This window comes from Pipistrellus hanaki, assembly GCF_964339955.1.
Source record: "Pipistrellus hanaki genome assembly, chromosome: 2".
In the NCBI taxonomy this organism is placed as follows: Eukaryota; Metazoa; Chordata; class Mammalia; order Chiroptera; family Vespertilionidae; genus Pipistrellus; species Pipistrellus hanaki.
In genome coordinates, this window is record NC_140504.1 from 156,402,776 (window position 1) to 156,425,339 (window position 22,564).

Sequence of the window (22,564 nt, forward strand, 5' to 3'; positions counted from 1 at the left end):
ATGCATGGAGGGGGATTCCTCAGCCCAGCCTGCACCCTCTCTAACCCAAGACCCCTTGGGGGATGTCCGGGACCCCTCAGGGGATGTTGGACATCCCTCTCACAATCCAGGATTGCTGGTTCCTAACTACTCACCTGCCTGCCTGCTTGATTGCCCCTAACTCTCCCCCCCCCCCCCCCCCCGCCCCACCAACCTGGTCACCCCCAACTGCCCCCCCCTGCAGGCCTGATTGGCCCTAACTTCTTCCCCGCTTTCCTGGTTGCCCCTTATTGCCCCCCTCTGCCAGCCTGTTTGCCCCCAACTGCCCCCCCTTCCGCTGTCTTAGTCACTCCTCAATTCCACTTGTGGGCCTGGTTGCCCCCAACTGCCCCCTGCCAGCCAGGTTGTCCCTGCTTGTTTGATCAACCCCAACTGCCCCTCCCCCCACTGGCTTGGTTGCCCCCAACTGCCTCCCCTGCCAACCTGGTCACCCCACACAGCCTGCTGTTTGGTCATTTGGTCGTCCTTCACTAACCCCCCTGCCAGCCTGGTCACCCCAGGCAGCCTGCTATTCAGTTGTTTGGTCATCCCTCACTAACCCCCCTGCTGACCTGGTCACCCCATGCAGTCTGCTTGTTCAGTAGTTTGGTCATCCCTGACTAATCCCCCTGCTGGCCTGGTTGCCCCATGTAGCCTGCTGTTCGGTTGTTACTGTGAGGGTGTCCAGACCAATTTGCATATTATCCTTATATTAGTATAGATAAAAGTATATATAAAGAATTCTTCTCTTTTTTTGTGGCACCTCAGAGGCAGTTGGATGCTTCAGGATGATGCTGAACATCTCTTTTCTAACCATTGGCTGCCAGAAACTCCTTGAAGTTGTCAATGAATACAAACTTAGTACCTTTTATGAGAAGCATGGGGCCATAGAAGTTGCTGCTGATGCTCTGGGGGAAGAATGGAGACTTGTGTGGTTCGAATTAGTGCTGGGAAGGACAAATGAGGTTCCCTCATGAAGCAGGGTGTCTTGACCCATATCCGTGTCCATCTGCTACTTAGTAAGGGGCAATCCTATTATAGACCAAGGAGGGCTAGGGAGGAAAAGTACAAATCTGTTCGAGGTTTGCATTGTGGATGCCAATCTCAGTATTCTCAGCTTGGTCATGGTAAAACAAAAAAAAGTGGGGCGGGGGGAGACATTCCTGGTCTCACTGATACTACTATGCCTTTTTGCCTGGGCCCAAAGAGCTAGCAGAATTTGCAAACTTTTCAATCTCTCTGAAGAAGATGATGTCTGCCAGTATGTTTTGAGAAAGCCCCTAAACAAAGAAGGAAAGAAGCCCAGGATGAAAGCACACAAGATTCAGCGTCTTGTTACTCCATGTGTCATGCAACGCCAAAGCCAGCATACGATGCTAAAGAAACAAGGTACTAAGAAAAAACAAGGAAAATGCCATAAAATATGCTAAACATTTAGCTAAGAGAATGGATTAGGCCAAAGAAAAATGCTAAGAACAAATTGCCAAGAGACATCGGCTGCCCTCTCTGAGAGCTTCTACCTTTAAGTATGAGTCCAGTCAAAACTGAGATTTTTCGCCGAAACCGGTTTGGCTCAATGGATAGAGCGTCAGCTTGGGGACTGAAGGGACCCGGGTTCGATTCCGGTCAAGGGCATGTACCTTGGTTGTGGGCATATCCCCGGTGGGGAGTGCGCAGGAGGCAGCTGATCAATGACTCTCTCTCATTGATGTTTCTAGCTCTCTATCTCTCTCCCTTCCTCTCTGTACAAAATCAATAAAAATATATTTTAAAAAAAACAAAAACAAAAAAACCCTGAGATTTTCTAAGAGTAACAAATAAATAAAAATAAACAGCAAATCTCAAAAAAAAATTTAAGAATTCTTACAAGTCAATGAGGAAAACAAATAACCCAGTTATAAAATGTGTAAAGGATTTAAATAGGCATTTCTCCAAAGAAGATGTACGAATAGCCAATAATGAAATATGAAAATATGTTCAGTATCATCAGAGAAATGTAAATCAAAATGAGATGGCATTTCACACACAGAAAGAAGGCTAGAATCAAAAGGACACAAAAGCAAGTATTGTCAAGGATGTGAAGAAATTGAAACCCACATTCATTGCTTGTAGGTATGGAAAATGGTGCAGTCACTTTGGGAAACAGTTTGGATATTCCTAAAAAGTTAAACAGTTGCCATATGACCTAGTCATTTGACTTTTATATAGACACCCCAAAGAATTAAAAACATACGTCCACATAAAAGTGTGTACACAAATATTCATAGCAGCATTACTCATGATAGACAAAAAAGTGGAAATAGCCCATGTTCAATGATGAATGGACAAAATATGGTACATCCATACAACAGGATATTATTTGGCCATAAAAAAGAAGAAAGTACTAATCCATGGTAAAACATGGATACACCTAGAAATATTGTGCTAAGTGAAAAAGCCAGTCACAAAAGGCCACTTGTATGATTTGATTTATAAAAGAAATTTCTATACTGAAAATGTCCTGAATAAACAAATCTATAGACAGGAAGTAAATTAGTTGTTGTCAGGGGCTGGGAGAGGGAGGAAATAAGAGATCTATAAAAAGTCAATACTTATTTAAAATTTTTTTAAATTTCCCCAATATAATATTTAGAAATTTTCCCATTTACAGAAAAGCTAAAGGAATACTGCCTCTAGTGCCCTTCTTCCAGAGTCAACAACCATAAACATTTTTTTTTTTTTTTTTTGCCACATTTGTTTGATAATTGAAGGTCAGCTTGACTGGATATAAAATCCTTGATTCAGAATTTCCTTCCATGATGAAAATGTTGCTTCTTTGTTGTTTCTAGTCATATATAAAATTGCTTGGTCTTTTTGCCAGAAGGTTTATAGGAGTTTTCTTGGACATGGTAGAATGTCCTAATGTTGACATTACTGAGTCAATTTCATCATTCCACTCTATATATTTTTCAATATGTAGATTCAGGATTTATTTGTTTTTGTATGTTTTTATTGGATTGTAGCTTTTAATCTTGGTCTTGATGTATTTTTTTTTTCTTCTCTAGAGAATTTAGTTATATCTTCTTTGTTTTCTATAGCTATATTTTCTTTCGAAGCTTTTTGCTTTTTCCTCTTTTGTTTTAGTATCTTGGAAATTTTCATTTCACTTTTCCATATTTATTTTGTATACAGTATTTTTTAAAACTTTTACTTTTTTGTGCATCTTTTAATTTAATCCTAATTTTGAGATTAGGATTGTTTTTTTCTTCATTTTCTTTTCTGTGTTCAATCAATTTTTATTTTATGTATTTTTGTTTTGTGCCCAATTCTCTTCTTAATTTGTGATTTTATGATTTGTGGTGCTTTTTCATATCTGTTATTGCTTATCTAACAACATTTGTTCACACTGGAATGTTATGCTATCCAGGGGTCTTCAAGCTACGGCCCGCGGGCCACATGCAGCCCCCAGGGGAGTCTGATCCTGCCCGCCAGGTTTTTTGGGCAGTGAGCGCAGCCAAGGTGTTACAGTAGGGATTAGTAGTTCATATAGTCCGGCCCTCCAGCTCTCTGAGGGACCGTGATCTGGCCCCCACTTTAAAAAGTTTGAGGACCCCTGTTTCTGCTTTAAGATTGGGTCTTGTTTTCTTCAGCTGAAGAATTTTTATTCTCAATTTATTTTCTTTTTAGAGTAACTTTGTGTGGATGTTGACTTCCCTTTTCTGTTTATTTCTAAGACATGGATTTTCCTGGACCAAGTGTTTCTACAGGTGTGGTTCAAGAATTAGGGTGGCTTACTATTTTTAGTTCAAGACAGCTCTCTTCATTTGGTACAGTGAAATGCAATTTTTTTAATGAATAGCATCTTTAATGGGTAATATTTAGAAATTTTCCCATTTACAGAAAAGCTAAAGGGGAGGGTAGTTGGGGGCAATCAGGCTGGCAAGGGAGCAGTTAGGGGGCAATCAGGCAGGCAGGCAAGCAGTTAAGGAGCCAGAGGTCCCAGATTGTGAGAGGGATGTCCAACTGCAAGCTTAATCCCGATCCATTGAGCCTAAAGCTGCAGTTGAATATTCCCCAAGGGGTCCCAGATTGGAGAGGGTGCAGGCTGGGCTGAGAGAAACCCTCCCGAGTGCATGAATTTCATGCACTGGCCTCTAGTATGTATATAAAACACACACATACATAAACATATAGTTTACATAAGTTTCTCCCAAGTACAGGTATGGTTTTTATTTAGTATTGGATGTTTATGTACTAACTGGCTGAAATGAATATGGGAAAAACCCACTCAATTTAACTCTGGAGTAAAAAACTCAGGTGACTTCTTTGAATAGGTGGTATTCTCTGATAAAGCAGAGAATGTAACCATGCATTTTGTCATTGTTGTCAAAGCTAAAAAATCCTCCCCTTTAGACTCTCTGCCCTTATAACGCCTACCTCCTTACTTCATAGATACCTATCTAGCCACAAAAACTCTCATCCCTACCTCCTATGTCTCTAATGCAGAAGCCCCAACATGGATAAGCTGTTTGGCCTGTGCCGTTTTATGAAATTTAAATTGCAACATTTAAACATAAGACTTCACCAAGAAGACATTTCTGGTTTCTGTTCACAAATTGAATGATTGGGCAGTATTCCTGAGGTGCTAACAATCATCCAGAGCTGAGTAGTGACTCCCGAGTTAGAAATAGTTCCTCATAGCCCTTGCCTCATACTTGTCCCCATTTCAGTCATTTAGCTTCTAGACTTCTTGCCTGGAGGCATTTGGGACTCTTTGAACCATTCCCTTTTGTTGAATGTCCACATCCTAGTCAGACCACTAGTACAATTACAATGCTATCGTGCAAACCTGATGAATCACTTTCTGGCATAGAGACAGGACTGGACTGTGTGCAGTTAAGAACAGGTCCACACAACTTCCCAATACAACTCAATCTTATCTTCAACTCCCAGACCTGCCTCACCTTCCTCTTAGGTTTCCCTTCCTGCATCACTAAACTCAAATAGCTCTTCCCTGGTCTCTACCTGGTCATCCAAGAGCAACTTCATGTCCTTTCAGATAGAATTCAGTGACTAAATCCAACGGTTATGTGTAGAGTTGTGTAATCATATGCCCATCTCCTCCAGGAGACTGAGGAAGTAAAGGGTAAAAACCAGGTCTTACTCGTCTTTGCATCCCTAGAGCCTAATAGTGCTTGATAAAGAATCAAAGTTATAACTGGATGACATATACTAGGCTCATTTCGATCAGTCAGCTTGGGCTAAATATGCTGTGGTACCAAATCTCAGTGGCTTATAAAAGCAAAGGTTTATTTTTGCATTGTGGATCGGCTGCATCCCAGACTCCATGTCTTCACTTTAAGATCCAGGTTGAAAGAAAAGCCCCATGAGCCTTCCAGGCTCATTGCAGAATGAGATTTGTGTCCACATTCTGGCTCTTAAAACTCCCAGGCTTTTGTTTCAAAGTGACACACTTCACTTCTCACATTCCATTGGCTAAAGCAAATCATATGCACCAGCAAGAAGCCAATGGGGCAAAGATGAAAAATCTTCTTAAAATACTAATGGCGTGCCCCAGAGGTTTGGCTAAGTGGATAGAGCATCAGCCCTCGGACTGAAGGATCCTGGGTTTGATTCCAATCAAGGTACCTTGGTTGCAGGCTCAATCCCTGCCCTTGTTGGGGAGCATGAGGAAGGCAACTAATCCATGTGTCTCTCTCACATGGATGTTTCTTGGTCTCTTCCCCACCCTTTCACTCCCTCTAAAAATCAATGAAAAAGTATCCTCGGGAGAGGATTTACAACAACAAAAAGATGAAGGGCTTGAACTTTAATACAATTCGCCGCGCTGCCATCATATCCAGTTCAACTTTCCAGGGGCGTGGAAACCTGTAGAACACGTTTTCAGGCTTCTGTCAGCTGCTTCTGCACCCACGGGAGAAAAGGGAGGGTGAGGCTGGGAGAAGCCAGAGCTTTGCTCCCTCCCTATTGTAGGGGGTTCCTCCGGTGGAGGCTCTATTTCCTCCCCAGCGCCAACCAACCCAGCCAGATGGGCATGCTGAGGTTTCTTCTGCTGGTAGCCCCAAACGCTGCAACCTAAGAGTCACATACTTTGATCCAGTCTCCTAATCTATAGCATAGAATCTGTGTAGGATATGATGATGTGACCTGCTCCCATCATGCAGTTGTTTCACAAATAAGGTTTTCATGTCCATGAACATGTGAAAAATAAAGTGCTGGACAAACAAGGTGCTGGAGGGTACACAAAATGAGGCAACATGGTGCAGCAGGAAAGAAAATGAGACTGGGGATCCTGACTCTCGGGTTCAGGATCTTGCCCTGCCACCAACTTATCCAGGCAACACCGTGTTCTCTGTTTTCCCAATCGGTGAGCTGGAGGATAATGGAGTGCTTGCAGTGGCACGGATGAGGATATCTGTGTGAAGATGTAGATGGTCAAGTGTAAAAAGCTATCCAAATGTTAAATGAACTCACTAGTTATAAGCAGAAAACAACTTTATTTCTATCAAATCAAAAAGTATGAATAAGCTTCAAGCAAGAAAGTAAAAATAATAATACAACGAACAGTTAGAACAGTTACAGGTTAGGTTTCTATAGTCTGCATTAAGCACATAGGGCTCTTCCTGAGGAAAAGCACTGACTCATCGTAAACACATGACTTCTGGGAAAGCGAGCTGAGGGTTCACAGGCAGCAAACCAGAGACAAGTTGTCCTTGGGTTGGAGAACTGATTTGAGCTTGAGAGGGATCACAGTGAAATGCCATTGGAACTCAATTTCCCCCAGAGATCCGTTCATCTCAAAAACAAGAGTATATAAAAATCAGTAGTACAAATTCTCATAAAACTAGAAAGGCCCTCTGACCCCTGATGCCTTGGCACTGACATAAAGACCGAGTTTTTGTTTTTCTTCCCTTTTCTATAAATTAAACACAATTCAGTTTGTTTCTATTGAGTACATTTCTGACTGCATATCCAAAGCTTCAACATGAAGAAAAAAGTTTTAATGGAATGGAGTTAGGCAAAAAATTAACCCCAGGGAGAATCATCGGGGTGCCCTGCTGTTCGAAAAGTTTGAAGCAGGAAATCTTTTATTTCAAAGATACGGAACTTCTCGGGATAGCCTAATTATCACTAAGGGAGAAATATCCATGCCATACCAGAGCTTTCTCCTTTTTTGAAATGTTTTACCATCTTTATCTCTGTCATTCTGTCTCACACACACACACTACTTAGATAATGGCATTTATTTTGGCAAGAACTGTGCAATTTGCTGAAAGAAAGATAAGATATGGCACTTATAAACAATTGTAATTATAATACACCTCAACAGGTGCAGGAAGCAGATATTTCTTCACAGCTGAAATATGGCCTCATGGGTCACTGACATCTGGGTCATGCACACTTCTCTCTGGAAACCAGACTGGGCCCGTTAAATACGGAGAGGGGTGGCAACTTATGACAAGACCACATTCTTCTTTTGAGACACCAAACAGACACAAGGAAGCTACTAAAAATGGAGGGGAAGAGATGAACATCATCTGCCTTATGAATGGCCTCTGGCAAAATTAACTGCAGCAAGAAAATGTAACTGCTGTCTGTTAAAGGTGATGAGCAAAATTCATCAGGTAGGTACGGATACCTCCCGAGATGCTGTAACGCAGGCAGAGTACAGATGAGACACGTGCCCTCCATGTATACAGTGTGCAACTACCACTGGGACCCCCGTGAGGGCCCATTTCCGGTCTCAGCACCAGAGCGCCACAAACAAAGGTTCCAGGCAGGAGCAAATAACGTTGCTTTCCCTACTAATGAGAAAGGAGAGCCCAAACTAAAGAAAGGTACCTAAAAGGCCCTTTTCATTTCCTGATTAATCCCTATAGGTCCATGAAAAGAGTTCATGTAAACAGGATTATTTCCGTTCTTAAATACCAGGAGGCAAGATCATTGAAATATCATTTAGGGTAACTGTTAAGGATTTCATTAGACAATGCATGTAATGCGCCTAGCATAAAATAGCAATGACCAGCACCTGCTAAGAATGCCTATACCCTAACACTTGGAAATTGGTGATGCTTATAAATACCCCCAGCATGCCCGTGAATTGTTTGGACAAACTGCTACAGTCAAATACTGAACGTAGGTTCCAGTAAACTAAAATCTTTCCAACATTATTGCCTCAACATTTCGAGTGGCGGAAAAGCCACAGCACCACCTCTCTCACTCATTGCTCTTCTTTCCTTTCCCTTCCCTGAGGGTTGGGGGGAGGGGGAGGGTGATAGGAGGGGAAGGAAGGAAGGGGACACATCTGAGCATGGCTCCTGGAGGGGACAGGGAATGACCTGGGGAAGGTGGAGAGAACAGGAAGTCAGTCTCCAGATTGACCAGAACTGTGTATGGTAAGCAGCGCCACCACATCAGATGGCAGGCGACGGTGTGGATTTGGCATTCAAATCCCGGTAATGTAATAGAGAACAATGGTGTCAAGCCAGGGTTACCCTGTTAGGTGCACACTCACCATTGGTTCACCTACTAGCACTTTAGGGAGAACCAGTTTATCAGGGCCTTGTCTGGGGTCACAGCGAGTGCTTTGTTTTAATCTCAGGAAAGAAGTGAGGCTCCCAAGAGCCGTGACCTACCTGTGAGCGGCATGGCTGAGGGTAGCTAAAGGGTAATGGTCCCTTTAAGGACACAAAATCATGGACACAAGAGTTGGTGAGGGACACGAGCTTCCCTTCTCCATAGATTAGCCAGGACTCAAGCCAGCCTACAGTAACAGCCTTTTATTTTGTTTATAAATGAATCGTTTCTGAGGAGTATTAAGGCTCAGACTTTCCTCTAGCAGCTTCCTTTGCGTAAGCAAAGGGAAAACTAAGAACAGTACCATGTAAAGTGGAATGTCACTTAGGGGACTATTTCTTATGTGAGGCCACTCTTGAATACAAGAAAAAAAAACAAGCAAGCTCTCTCAGAAAACAGATGGCTGACATCCAGGAGCAAACTCCGGCTGCAGAGTCAGGAAAACCTGAGCGTGAGTCCTGGCTACAGTTTATTGGCAGCAGGGGCCTGGGCCACACCCCTCACCTCTCTGACCTAGCCTTCTTTTATAAATGTGGGATCGTGCTTATCTCCTAGGATGCTGGAAACATGAACTGCAGGGTGGGTCACAGTTGTGAGGGCATGAAAGTTTGATCCTGCATTTTTTATTATTGTGTTGTTTTCCATGAACAGCTATAAACCTATCTCTGTCCCAACTAAAGGCCCTGAAACTGCACGTCAGTCGGTAGGCCTTTGATAAGTGGTACCTATTTAATGCTTGCATTAAAGTTAATGGGTATTAGACACAGCAACAGTCAAGTTCTAAACAAGTGGGACATCTTTCAGGATAATGGAGAGAAAGTGAATTGAGAGCTGGTTAGAATCACAGCATGTGAGAACAGGGAGGTATCTCAGACTATCCAAACGATTTCTGCATAATGGTAAAGGAGCTGTGTGTGGGGCTCCTTAGAATGGAAACCAAGAGAAGCTGTTCCTTGCCAAAACCGGTTTGGCTCAGTGGATAGAGCGTCGACCTGCAGACTGAAAGGTCCTGTGTTCAATTCCAGTCAAGGGCATGTACCTTGGTTGTGGGCACATCTCCAATAGGGGGTGTGCAAGAGGCAGTTAATCGATGATTCGCTCTCATCAATGTTTCTAACTCTCTATCCCTCTCCCTTCCTCTCTGTAAAAAAATCAATAAGATATTTTAAAAAGTTATTTAAAAAAAAGAAAAGCTGTCCCTTGGATTTTACTTTTCACAAAATATTTTCAAAATTTTTTTTTTTTTTACAAAATCATTGAAGGAGTGCTGAAGAAAACCAGAAATATGTATTTTTTGAGACCACTGAGCATGAAACAAGCATCGTCTTCCAAAGACCATGGAAAAGGTGTGTGACTTTTTTTGGTCTCACCTAGCAAAAGGCCACCCCGGTTGGTGGGCAGTCTCAGAAACAGCAACACCGTGGGACACAGTGTCACAGGCTGCAGTTGTTATTTCCTGGAAGGGAGATGGGAGTGAAGGATGAAGGAAGATGGAATCAGGGATCAGGTCATTTCCTACCCTTTCCCAAAGAGGCCAAAGGCGCTAAGTCCACTGAAGGCCCTCCCAGGAACAACAGTAAAGGACCCTTGCTGGGGAAAATCACAATGCATGAAGAGGGATATATTTTTTTTAAGGCAACAGGAATAAACTTCATTATTCTTCCCAGAGGAGAGCAAGAATTATACAAGGTGGCCACCAAGTCTGAAAACCAAGCAAAGAGTTAACAAGTGATTTATTGATGTTATATTACAGCGAATGACAGAATAGTGTTATCTGTCTTTTTAGACTTTATGGCCACCCTATAGAATCTTTGGAGAAGAAAAAAAATTAAGATTTTGTCTTCTCGTCATTGTAAAGCTGTCGTCCTTAGTCTAGGCACAGCTAGTGCAACGTGTTCCGGCAACCCCACAGGCTCCACTCCCTTTGCCAACACCTCACTCACGGGAGAAAAACACGGTCGGCGTCAACATTTAGCAGCATTTTCAAAATACTTTTTTTCTTAAATCTTGAATAAAAAGTAAACAATTCTTCTAGTCCAGTAACTCCCTATGGTCTTAATTACATCTAGTACATAAGATATGATCTTTTAACATTTATGTAGGTGAGTATTTCTTACTTTGAGGATTTACAAGGACGATCCCCCCCCCCCCCCACCAAAAAAAAAGGAACAGTGCCCTCCCATGCGAGTCAGATCAGCAGTATAAAGTAGATCCTCAAAGAGCTCAGTTCTGGTGCATCAGGTGATCTGACATCATCCCCTCGCTCTCCGCTCTTACAAAGGAATCTCGGCGGGCTAAAAGCAATAAGTATCTGAAGGGAGAAAGTGAGGGGAGGCAACCATCTAATAAAAATAGCAGGAGCCAAATCCTTTCATTCCAGGATGTCTGAAGAGCAGAGCTTCTATGGAGCATGGATGCAAGGGAGATGCCTCTCTTAACCAAAAAATAAAAAATGAAATGAGTTGTGGGTACAGTCACTCAAAGTCAGAGAAGTGACCACTGCGAGCAGTTGGCTTCAACCTCTTTGTCTCCAGGGGAAGATCTACCAGAGAACGTGGACAAAGCCTGGCCTACAGCCCTGCCATCCTCAGGCCACTGGTGCTAGGGTTCAACAGCCATTAGGGGGTGGGGAGAACCAAGAGACCACCACCACATGTAAAAAGGCTGCCACTATGGCAACATGAAGGTCAAAAATCAGCTGGAGCTTGGGTTATACAGCGTTTGAAATCCAGCCTGTCCTCGTTTCCTTGCGAAGGGCTTGCCGGGCGGGTGCAGAGGCATCTTCAACGTGTGCGGGCGACCCTTCTTCCCAAAGGGCAGAGGACAGCCCCTCCGTGGCCTCCTTTCACTCATCAGTCTTCACATAAGTTCATCCTTTAAACTAGAAAAGATACTGCAAGCTCTGTCAGCTGGCTTCTACTGGGGACCACACTACACATACAACGGAAACACCTGTGGGGAGAAAACACATCTTGCAGGTTCTTCCCCTGGCCGGGCTCAGCATGCTTCTCTGGACTGAATGGGCGTGATCTTGTTCGAGAAAACCGTGTAAACACAGGGCCAGATTTTGTCAGTGTCCGTTCCAGAAAACTGGTGGAGCACTCCTCGGGACCTGAAAAACAAAGCCCAGTAGGTACAATGCCAGCACCATTGTATAGTCTCTATCCCACGCTGCAAAGCGCACAAGTGGCCCCTTCCCGCGTGATCAGTACCCCCCACTGTGGGGTCTAACCAAGGCCATAGCTTTCACAATTCTGGCATGCTGGCCACAGTGCCCCCTGTTCTCCTCCCCTTTAAAACATATCGAAGAGCATTACTCTTTGGGGACAATATCAAGTCTGCCTCAGGACACATTTCTCAAAAGGGAACCACGGACAAAATTTGGTACTCTAAAACCCAAATTACCACCATGATGGTAAAATATGGAATGAGTCACAGTAATCTGATCAGGAACCTCTGACCTAAAGGATGGCTAAGTTGTTTGGAGGCTACAGGCCAGAAATGGATCACAGCACAAGCTGTCCACTGTTGTTCAGAATGCAGATCCGCAGACGGGTTTCATTGTTGCTAATATAAAAACTGGGAATTTTCCCACCCAAGAGCCAGATGTCTGCTTCTCTTGGAAAACAGGAATCACTGGTCACACGGAGCCTGGGGGGACCCCTGTGGTGATAACTGACTGGAACTGCATAGAAGCCACACAGTTCAACTGTCACTCAACTGACCCTGCACACCCCCATTCCTACCTCCCCCATCCCCCACCACCCTCTCTGTTGACATTCATTTCCAGGACCTGCCTGGCCCCTTTAGCCATTTGAATTTGTAATCCACAACTTATAGTTTTAGCTTTTCTTTGTAAAACTCCTTCCAGACACATCTAGGCCAAAAGTCCCTTCTAGCTGATACCGGTTTGGCTCAGTGGATAGAGCGTCGGCCTGCAGACTGAAAGGTCCCAGGTTCGATTCCAGTCAAGGGCATGTACCTTGGTTGCGGGCACATCCCCAGTAGGGGGTGTGCAAGAGGCAGCTGATCGATGATTCTCTCTCATTGATGTTTCTGACTTTCTATCCCTCTCTCTTCCTCTCTTAAAAAAAAAAAAAAATCAATAAAATATATTTTTAAAAAGTCCCTTCTAATCTTATATCTGAATAAGATATTTGTGTGTGGCATTTTCATTTTCCTTTTTAAATGGCTGAAATAATGCTTTACATTTTGACATTAAGTCTAGATGCAATTTCCAACTGGACAGGGATGATCAGGTGTCAGAGCCTATACTGGACATTGTCTCCCACAAACAACTCCAGCATTTCATCCTGGGAATGTGCTAGGCCAGTGGTCGGCAAACTAATTAGTCAACAGAGCCAAATATCAACAGTACAATGGTTGAAATTTCTTTTGAGAGCCAAATTATTTTTAAAATATGTATTTTATTGATTTTTTACAGTGAGGAAGAGAGAGGGATAGAGAGTTAGAAACATCAATGAGAGAGAAACATCAGTCAACTGCCTCTTGCATGCCCCCTACTGGGGATGTGCCCGCAACCAAGATACATGCCCTTGGCCAAAATCGAACCTGGGACCTTCCAGTCCTCAAGCCAATGAAGAGCCAATTTTTTAAACTTAAACTTCTTCTAATGCCACTTCTTCAAAATAAATTGGCCCAGGCTGTGGTGTTTTGTGGAAGAGCCACACTCAAGGGGCCAAAGAGCCACATGTGGCTCAAGAGCCGCAGTTTGCCGACCACGGTGCTAGGCTTTTAGGGCTTATTTCGCTGAAAGAAACATCCCCCCACTTCTACCCAAGACCCTTCCCACAAGGCTCCAGACCTCTCTAATTGGCCGACTGCCACAAAAACACTGAAGCGCACTCACTTGTATAAATTAACCACAGGCTTGGCCACCTCTTTATACTGTCTTAGCCTGACGTTGACTGCTTCCGGCTTATCGTCCTCCTGCTGGACCAGCCGTTCACCGGTGACGTCATCAACCCCCTACAAATGCCAGAGAAACATGTTAATATGGGCATTGGTCAGGCCATTCCATAGTAAAACACTTTCCTGTGAAAACCATGTCTTCACCTTTGATTCCCACCACATAATGGTTATCCCTGGGCACCAATGGTAACAGGGAAGGCACTTGAAAAGAAATGGCACTCTTAGCAGCATGTAAACCCTACTTCATGAGAGCTGACATTAAATCTTTATTAACTTCTCAGATCTTTCCAAACAGGTTCCTGTGCTGTTGATAAATGATACCGTCAATTCAGTTTAAATTTCCATGCAGCCTCCTTCTGCCAACAAGCAACCTTTCAACAAAATGGAGATGCTCTCTAAAGCCCGAGTTCTTAATATAGAAAATGAACTGTTTCAAGGAAACAATTCATTTACTCAGAGAAAGCACTAACCAAGAAGATCTTTTCAGTCCTGTCTCAGCAAACTTTCAAATTCTATCATGTAGCTTTTCTAAGAGTACTCTCACACAGGTTATTTTACTAAATCAGATAATGGTTTATCTTAAGGTAAGTTAGCCTTGGCCGATTTGGCTCAGTGGTTAAGCCATCAGCTCGGAGACCAGAGGGCCATGGGTTGGATTACCAGTCAAGGGAATCTGCCTAGGTTGCAGGTTCAATCCCAGGCCCAGTCAGAATGTATGCGAGGGAATGGCAGATCAATGTGCCTCTCTCTCATCATTGATGTTTCTCTCCCCTTCCCTTCCTTCCATTTTGTCTAGAAATCAATGGGGAAAATATTTTTGGGAGAGGATTAAAAAAAGAATTTTCTTACTAAACGTAAATTAAAATAGGCATGAATCATACACTCATGATAATCAGGAACAAACATTCTGAGAACTGAAAAATGACAATAAAAAAAAAAAAAAAACCCTGATTTTTTTAATGTATTTTAACCTCCTTAGGAATCCTACATAGAAATAGCAAATTGGACAGATCAGAATTTTGCCTCCCAAGTCCAGGGCCATTCTGCACCAGGGGAGATAGTCGAAAGAAATAAATCTGTCAAAAGGCAGGCTAGAGCAGAACCAAAGTGCTCAGGCAACTCAACTGGATAATCAGAAACTGGCTATAAATTTGAAACTCACTACAATTCCATTACAGCTCAGGGTCTTGGTACATAATTTACACTGATGACTTATTGGTGAGCCACGTGTGTATTCCACTGCTGCTACCCTGACACAATAGGCGAGCGATGGGGAGGGGAGAGGCTATACATCACCTATATTCCCCTCTTTGGCTGCAAAGCTCAGAAGTCATTTCCAGGCCTTCAGAGCACCAGCAAATACAGCTGCTTCTGGAAAGAGCAGGAGGATGCGAGGGCAGCAGCACTGTCCTTCTGGGGGAGCTCTCAGACCCCAGGGGCTGGTCGAGTTGGCCCAGACAAGCACTTTTACTGCTGTCTTTGGAAGCGGCAATGTAACTGCAGGTATTCTTTTTGGGAAACCCAGTCTTTGGAAAGTGTTAAATCTTCTCAAATTTTATGAGAATCTTTGCAAAAGCAGTTCTAGGCAGAGCCAAAATGCGAAGCATCTGTGCTAGACGTCAATGCATTTCAGAACGTTCTTCCCCACCCAATGTTTTCCCCTGCTGGCAGCTTCTTGGGATGGAAAAGAGAAAAAATCTGATAAAGAAATTCCAGAGCTACTGACATTTAAAAAGAAGACTTAAAAAGGAGACTAGGCCCTAGCCAGTTTGGCTCAGTAGATAAGAGCATTGGCCTGCAGATTGAGTCTGTTTCAATTCCGGCCAAGGGCACATGCCCGGGTTGTGGGCTCGATCCCCCCCAATAGGGGATATGTAGGAGGCAGCCAATCAATGATTCTCTCTCATCATTAATATTTCTAACTCTCTCCTTTCCGTTCTGAAATCAATAATATATATATTAAAAAAAGAATATCAATTTTTTTAAAAAATGGAGACTAGTGTGCAGCCCAAATGAGCAAGACTCACTGGAACTTTATTGAACTTCTAGCTAGCAAGGCATCCTTAATGTTTTAATTTTCTAAAATTCCATTCAGCAATTGATGTTATAAACTTTAATTTACATTCCTTAACTAGTTAGTAAATAAGCCTCTTAAATATTGGTTGGCTGTGTATATTTGCTCATTTTTCAATAGTCCCTTCCTATCTTTTACCCACTTCTCAAAACTAAAATGTCTTGGTTCAGTCCTGTTTGTGAGCGCACTTTGTATATTCTTACGTGCACGAGAGGTGGATTGAAGTCCAGGTTATACACCCTCCCGCTAGGAGGGTGAATCCAACGTCGGCTGAGACGATCTCTGAGTGTTTCAAATGGGATGTTCAGAGTGATCACGAGGTCCAGGTCACAGATTCTGTCTAGGGCTTCAGCCTGAACTAATGTCATGGGAAAACCTAAATGCCAAACAGAACACAACAAACACAAGACATTTCTCAATTCCAATTAGTCATTGAAATATAACCCACGCCCAAAATTAATGAGAAGAAAACAGGCTACTTTCCAAAGTGGGTCCAGCTTTTGGAGTCCACGGGGCTAAGGAGCCACATGATAAAAGTAGAAAGTGCAATAAACTAAAAGTCACTAGACAAATCCCAGCTCCAGTTCCAGTTTTGCTCTTAACTACCTGTGTGACTTGGACAAGTTACATCACCCCCAGCTCCTCTTCCGCTAAAGAAGTGAAGGGTCAAAGCGGTGTTTGCGCCTTCTTAGCTCTAAACTTTTAAGTACAGGCAGTCCTCTGGTTACGTCGGACTCGACCTATGTCATTTTGTGGTTACATGGCCCATCTCCCATTTATTTATTAAAAAAAAAAAAGTTCTGTCATTTCGACGTATGTATATGTGCTTTATGTTTTTTATTACTTATTTACCACAAGGTCAGAAATTGTTATCTTTCTTTTAAATTTTTTTACTGTTTCACTTCATTACTGCTGTGTAGGTGCGCCATGTGAGTGATGTAGGCGCTCATATAGGTAGGTTCTGACTTACGGTGAAAATCGCATTATGTCGCCACAGGAACGGATCTCCGACGTAACCCAAGGACCCACTGTATATTATTCCTAGGTTACCATAAAAGTGTGTGTGTGTGTGTGTGTGTGTGTGTGTGTGTGTGTGTGTGTGTAGGATTAAAGTAGGCTTTCACCCAGGCTTCATTTGAGCCTGTACCTTAACAAGGTGGGCAAAAGTCCATTCTCAAAAAGAACTGGTGGTCTTAAAACTACCTGGATACTACAAAATTTATGAATCCAGCTCGGTTTTCCACAGGTGGGAAAACAAAAACAGCAAAACTGAATTTGGGCTCATGCACATCTCTTCCCTTTTTTCTTAAAGGCAACCTCAGGAGTTAGATAACTCTAAATTATGTTCTCTCCCCCGCCCCTACCTCTGCCCCCAGGGATTAACCTACACTAAACGTTACTCCAAGTTTGGCTGGGTGAACTTGGACTACACAGTGGTATATTTTTTCCTAAGAAGAATCACTTCAGGCTGTCTGCTCCTGAAATCTTTCTGTATCTAATATCAGGTTTGCTTTTTTTAAATGGCCTTTACAACATTTTAGGAGAGTTAGGAGAATGGAAAGCTGATTGGAAATTATAACAGGAAGTGCAATATCCAGAAGATAAACTTTTTAAACCACTCAGGTAAGGACACCAGCCTATCTCCACCTTTCCATCCATGGAAATAACAAGATGACAATGTAAAGAAAGGTCTTCCTGGCCCTGGAACATTCGCTGTTCAAAGAACTCCTTTTCCTACTGCAGGAAGTCAGTTGTTCAATCATGAATGGCTTACGTTCTGTGTTGAAATTCTAAAGTGGTATCAATGTCAAGATTTTCAGAGTGCTTTATGGGTTAAATGTGATCAAATCCCCCCACAGCTTCAGGTACCAACGACTGCTGAAAACTCCAGTACTGCCCCTCCAAGCCTTCCTTATTGACTCCCCCTCTCTCCAAATCCCTCTCAGGCTCCACATCAATCATCTTCCCCATAAAGAAACGGTCTTTCTTGCCGCCTCTCCACGTAGCAGGACTTTTTTATTTAAGTCGTGCATGAAATTCCTGCCTTTCCTGGGTTCTACATGTTTCCCAGTTGCAATCTAGCTCACCTGTTCCCACAATTTCACTTTCAGGCTGCCTATGATACCATTTTCCTTATCTACCCTTCTCTAATTTATTCTTCATTTGCCCATTATCAAGTGACAGGAAGCCCAAAGTTGCCTTCAGCCACATCAGCTTACTTTCGATATTGCTCTCTGCAGGCCTCATTAGCTCTTTTTCTGTCATTGAAGGTGCCACAGAATACCTCTGCCATAGGACCTTTGCACTTGCTGTATTCCCAAAATGTTCTTCCTGCAGATCTGACTCCTTATCATTTGGGACATATGTGCATATCTCTCAGTGAGACTTCTTGAATAGTAAATTTAAAATAGCCCCATTCTCACTCTGGCCAATTTGGCTCAGTGGATAGACGCAGGGGTCTTCAAACTATGGCCCGCGGGCCACATGCAGCCCCCAGGGGAGTCTGATCCTGCCCGCCAGGTTTTTTGGGCAGTGAGCACAGCCAAGGTGTTACAGTAGGGATTAGTAGTTCATATAGTCCGGCCCTCCAGCTCTCTGAGGAACCGTGATCTGGCCCCCACTTTAAAAAGTTTGAGGACCCCTGGATAGAGCCTTGGCCTAAGGACTGAAGGGTCCTGGGTTCGATTCCAGTCAAGGGCACATGCCCAGGTTGTGGGCTCAATCCCTAGTGGGAGGCGTGCGGAAGGCAGCCGATCGATGATTCTCTCTCATCACTGATGTTACTATCTCATTCTCCCTCTCCCTTCCTCTCTGACATCAATAAAAATATATTTGTTAAAAATAGCCCCATTCTTCTCCCATTTTCTATCTCATTACTCTTTTTATTTTCTATTATTTATTACTATAAATAATTTGTTAGAATTATTTTCTATCCCTACATCACTTCCTGAGATAAGGGACTTTTGATCATTGCTATGCCTTCTTAAAACAATCAGCACAGATGGGCAAATTAGTAGAGGGCCATATTTCCAAAGTTTATGCCCTGTTAAACTTGCTTATATTTATTATAAGGTTGTAGTTTACAGAGATCAAAAGAGTAATATAATTTCATGGAATTAAATTAGGACTTTTAAAATGAGTTGGACTAGTCAAATAAGTATGATTACTGAGTGGAAAATTTGAAGACAACTACCCTACTGCTACATTCAAATATTGGCAAGTCTGGGTCACAATAAGTACAGAAACAAAACAAAGCAGTCAGGAATTTCATAGCAATTCTAGAGTCAGTTAGGGGTTGAATTTTTAATTCTTCTACTCTTTTCTAGCAATTTGTTTTTATTATATTTGACCAAAGGACTGTTTTGCAATCAATTGGGGGGGAAATAAATTTGAACTTTCACTATAGATAGTTTGTTCCGGTTTTCCCTTGGGACTTCCTTTCCAATTTCTCCAATGAGGTAAACTATCCAATGGCACTAGCATATAACTTTTGATGGTGTTTACTAGTATTACAGAAGGGATATAAATTAAGTTGCGTCTCTTTCCCCAAAAAAAGACACAACAACAGAGAGAACCAAACATGCAGTATGTTCCAACACTATTCTCATGACAAGCAAAAATAGAACAAGTTCACACAGAAGTGGGAAAAGGCTTATCTTGCAGGTAACATCTGAGTTCACTGGTTTTCATGTGCCTGACCCGAGGTATACACGTGTTCCCCCTATGCAAAACGGTTGTTCCAGCTTCACAGATAGCATTAGAAGAAACTGCTTTCATGTCCTTATAGCTATCCTCTTCTGACCTAGCTTGCATTCAGGCTGGTTTCAACACAGAAATTCAACAGAGACCTTGTGTTTCTGACCTTGTAGCATCCAGTCACACTGCCTCTGGCTAAGCATCCCCCTCATATGAAGGCACCCACACATTGGGAAATTATGCTGGAAAGTTATGTTCATGGTGGCTTTCCTTTGCAACAAAAATATGGGTGATTCCTTTCTACTCTTCCACACTTTTTTTTTTCCTTCTAATTGTGAACATAGTGTTTTCAGAATGGGGAAAAAAAAAAAATAAAGAATTATTGACTATGCCTGGCTGGCATGACTCAGTGGTTGAGTGTCGACCTAAGAACCAGGAAGTTATGGTTCGATTCCCTGTCAGGGCACATGTAGGCTTGACCCCAGTGTGGGGCTCTTTAAAGTGGGGAGTGTAGGAGGCAGCTGATCAGTGATTCTCGCTCATCATTGATGTTTCTATCTCTCCCTTCCTCTCTGAAATTAATGAAAATGTTAAAAAAATTTTTCTTAAAATAAGAATAGCTAACTTTTAGATTTTTAAAAATCTCAACATAATTTCTATTAGATCCAGTTATGACTAGCTGGCATTGAGGGAAGTGAAAGGTCAAATCGTGTTTGCCCAAATCAAGTACACCATGGAAACCTTGGCCTTGGGTAGTAATGCCTGCCACACAGTGGGCCAACATTTGAATGTAACACTGGTTTTCCATTTTTCCAATTTTCCATTCAGGGACCATATTATTTGACCAGTCTAACTCATTTTAAAACCCTAATTTAATCATATGAAATTATATTACTCTTTTGAGCTCTGTAAACTCAATATATAACATTCTTTCTAATATGAAATGGTTTGACTGATTTAAATGTCAATTTATTAAATAACTTCTCTGCTTATTAAATTTAAAAACAAACTGAATTTTATAATTGTGGCTTTATAGCACCTGGTTGTGTTCTTGAGCCCCAGACATATAATAACTACCAGGAAGATAGCAATGTGATTGTCTGTGTTATCAAGGACATGATTTAGATCCACATGGGCCCTCAGGGCTCAATTCAATCTACGCTGGAGGGTGGGAAAAGAGTCTAAGAAGAGTCCTGATAAAGCCAAGCCTCCTTTATCTTTCCCAGAAAATACATTTACAATACTACACACACACACCCTCAAACAGATCCTTTCAACTACTCCTTCCCCCAACATCTCGCTAGATCCCGGATTGGGGATGCCACAGAGAAAATCTTGGGAGCAGGCCTTGGTGCTATGCTGTCTATTAGTCTAGTCCAGTGGTCGGCAAACAGAGGCTCATAAGCCAATTTGGCTCTTTGGCCCCTTGAGTGTGGTTCTTCCACTAAATACCATGTACAGTGTGATTGAAACATCGTGGCCTACATGCAGAAGTCAGTTTTCAGTCTGGGTGAGTCTATTTTGAAGAAGTGGCATTAGAACACTCAAGAGACCAAAGAGCTGCATGTGGCTCGTGAGCCATGGTTTCCCGACCACTCGTCTAGTCTATTAGACTAGACTCACTCCCCCTACGCTGCACCCTATGCCGGCCTAGAAGATGAGCTTTCTGGTACTGGGCCTGGTACATTCTTCACTGAAACCCCAGCAAAGAGAAGACAGTGAGCCTTCCACATGAAAGCACTCTCTCAATGATTGCCAGACCCTGCCCACTCTTCACAAATCTTCAAGATGACAGCTGGAATTAAAAATGTTTTTGCAGCCCTAGCTGGTTTGTCTCAGTGAAGAGAGCATTGACCTGCAGACTGAAGGGTCCCAGGTTCAATTCGGTCAAGGGCACTTGCTTGGGTTGCGGACTCAATCCCCAGAAGGGGCTGTGCAGGAGGCAAGCAATCAATGATTTTCTCTCATCATTGATATTTCTATCTCTCTCCTTCTCCCTTCCTCTCTGAAATCAATAAATATATATATATTTTAAAATGTTCCTTTCTCAGATCCTTTTCTTAAAAGGCCATTTTGTAAAGCAGTAGCTTCCAGTGGCCCTGACTAGAGCACAGAAGGAGGATAATAGTTTCTACTGTGTTTTTTTCCTCATTCTTTTTAAGCTTCTGTTTGGAGGACACATTTTATAAGGTATATAATCAAATTGTATGAACACAATTTACACATAAATCTCTACATATTGAAGTTGTATACACTCAACATTTTTATACTGATAAGTCTGAGTAAAGAATTTTAAAGATCGTGCTACCACAGGCCTGATTTCTCAGCCACAATAGTCCTGTGTTCTAGCATCACAAGTCACTACCCTGACAAGAAAACATTGTTTGCTCTCCTTCGGATAGAGGCTGACAGCTGAAAAAAGGAGTAGGAAAGAATAGGAGTTGTCCCAATAAATGAAAGCTCAAATCTTATTACTGGCTAATGTTTCTTGTCTAACGAGGTTGCAAGCCAATTTGCTCAGCTTCCCAGCTGTTTCTGAAGTCGGGGGCCCTCTGGAGGAATGGCTGGAAAATGCGCATACACACAAAATAAACTGAACTCAGAATGAACAGCTTTGAAATTTATTTTGGGTAACCCCTACCTACTGGGCACTCACATTCTGAACTGCTAAGGACAGAGAAAATAGTTAACTCTGGAGTCTTACAGGTCTTCTGACAGGGCAGTGGCTTTTATGTCCTTCCAACCTCAAAATAGGTTCAAGTTAAAAGAACCATGGAAAATACAAAAATCTAAGGAAAGTTAAAATTATTGGAATGCGCCGAAACCGGTTTGGCTCAGTGGTAGAGCATCGGTCTGCGGACTGAAAGGTCCCGGGTTCGATTCCGGTCAAGGGCATGTACCTTGGTTGCGGGCACATCCCCTCTAGAGGGTGTGCAAGAGGCAACTGGTCGATGTTTCTCATCGAGGTTTGTAGCTCTCTATCTCTCTCCTTCCTCTCTGTAAAAAATTAATAAAATATATTTTAAAAAAGAAAAGAAAAACAGTGAACAACAAAAAACTATTTTTTTTAAAAATTATTGGAATGCAACCATTTCAATAGTTTAGAATAGCAATTTTCAGCCAGTGTGCCACCAAGACTTTTTACAATATGCAATACCTGACCACTTAGTCATGGACACTGACCTCTTTTCCCTTTGTCAACTAAAAATATAACAATGGTCAACACAACAATAGCCATCTAGTGTGAATGAGTCAAAATTATACCAA

The 22,564-nt window shown here is 42.5% G+C and overlaps 1 protein-coding gene and 1 pseudogene across 5 annotated transcripts in view; one reads left to right on the forward strand and one right to left on the reverse strand.

Annotated features, from left to right (window-relative positions):
* The first annotated feature begins 444 nt into the window (after positions 1 to 444).
* On the forward strand, positions 445 to 1,566 carry LOC311618048 (small ribosomal subunit protein eS6-like; annotated as a pseudogene). The gene has a single exon. The product of its transcript is annotated as a small ribosomal subunit protein eS6-like (transcript).
* A 4,929-nt stretch (positions 1,567 to 6,495) lies between these two features.
* Positions 6,496 to 22,564, reverse strand: part of AK4 (adenylate kinase 4) — a gene marked incomplete at its 3' end in the record, with an annotated part of 64,821 nt that continues 48,752 nt past the window's right edge. For 3 of the 4 annotated variants that reach the window (XM_084871388.1, XM_084871387.1, XM_084871385.1), the window contains 3 exons: positions 15,805 to 15,977; positions 13,466 to 13,584; positions 6,496 to 11,707 (listed from right to left, as the gene is read on the reverse strand). In XM_084871388.1, the coding sequence (XP_084727514.1) occupies positions 11,593 to 11,707; positions 13,466 to 13,584; positions 15,805 to 15,977 (407 nt within the window). Of the gene's footprint in view, positions 11,708 to 13,461; positions 13,585 to 15,804; positions 15,978 to 22,564 lie in introns of those variants that run through there. The other variant, XM_084871386.1, reaches the window with a different exon arrangement.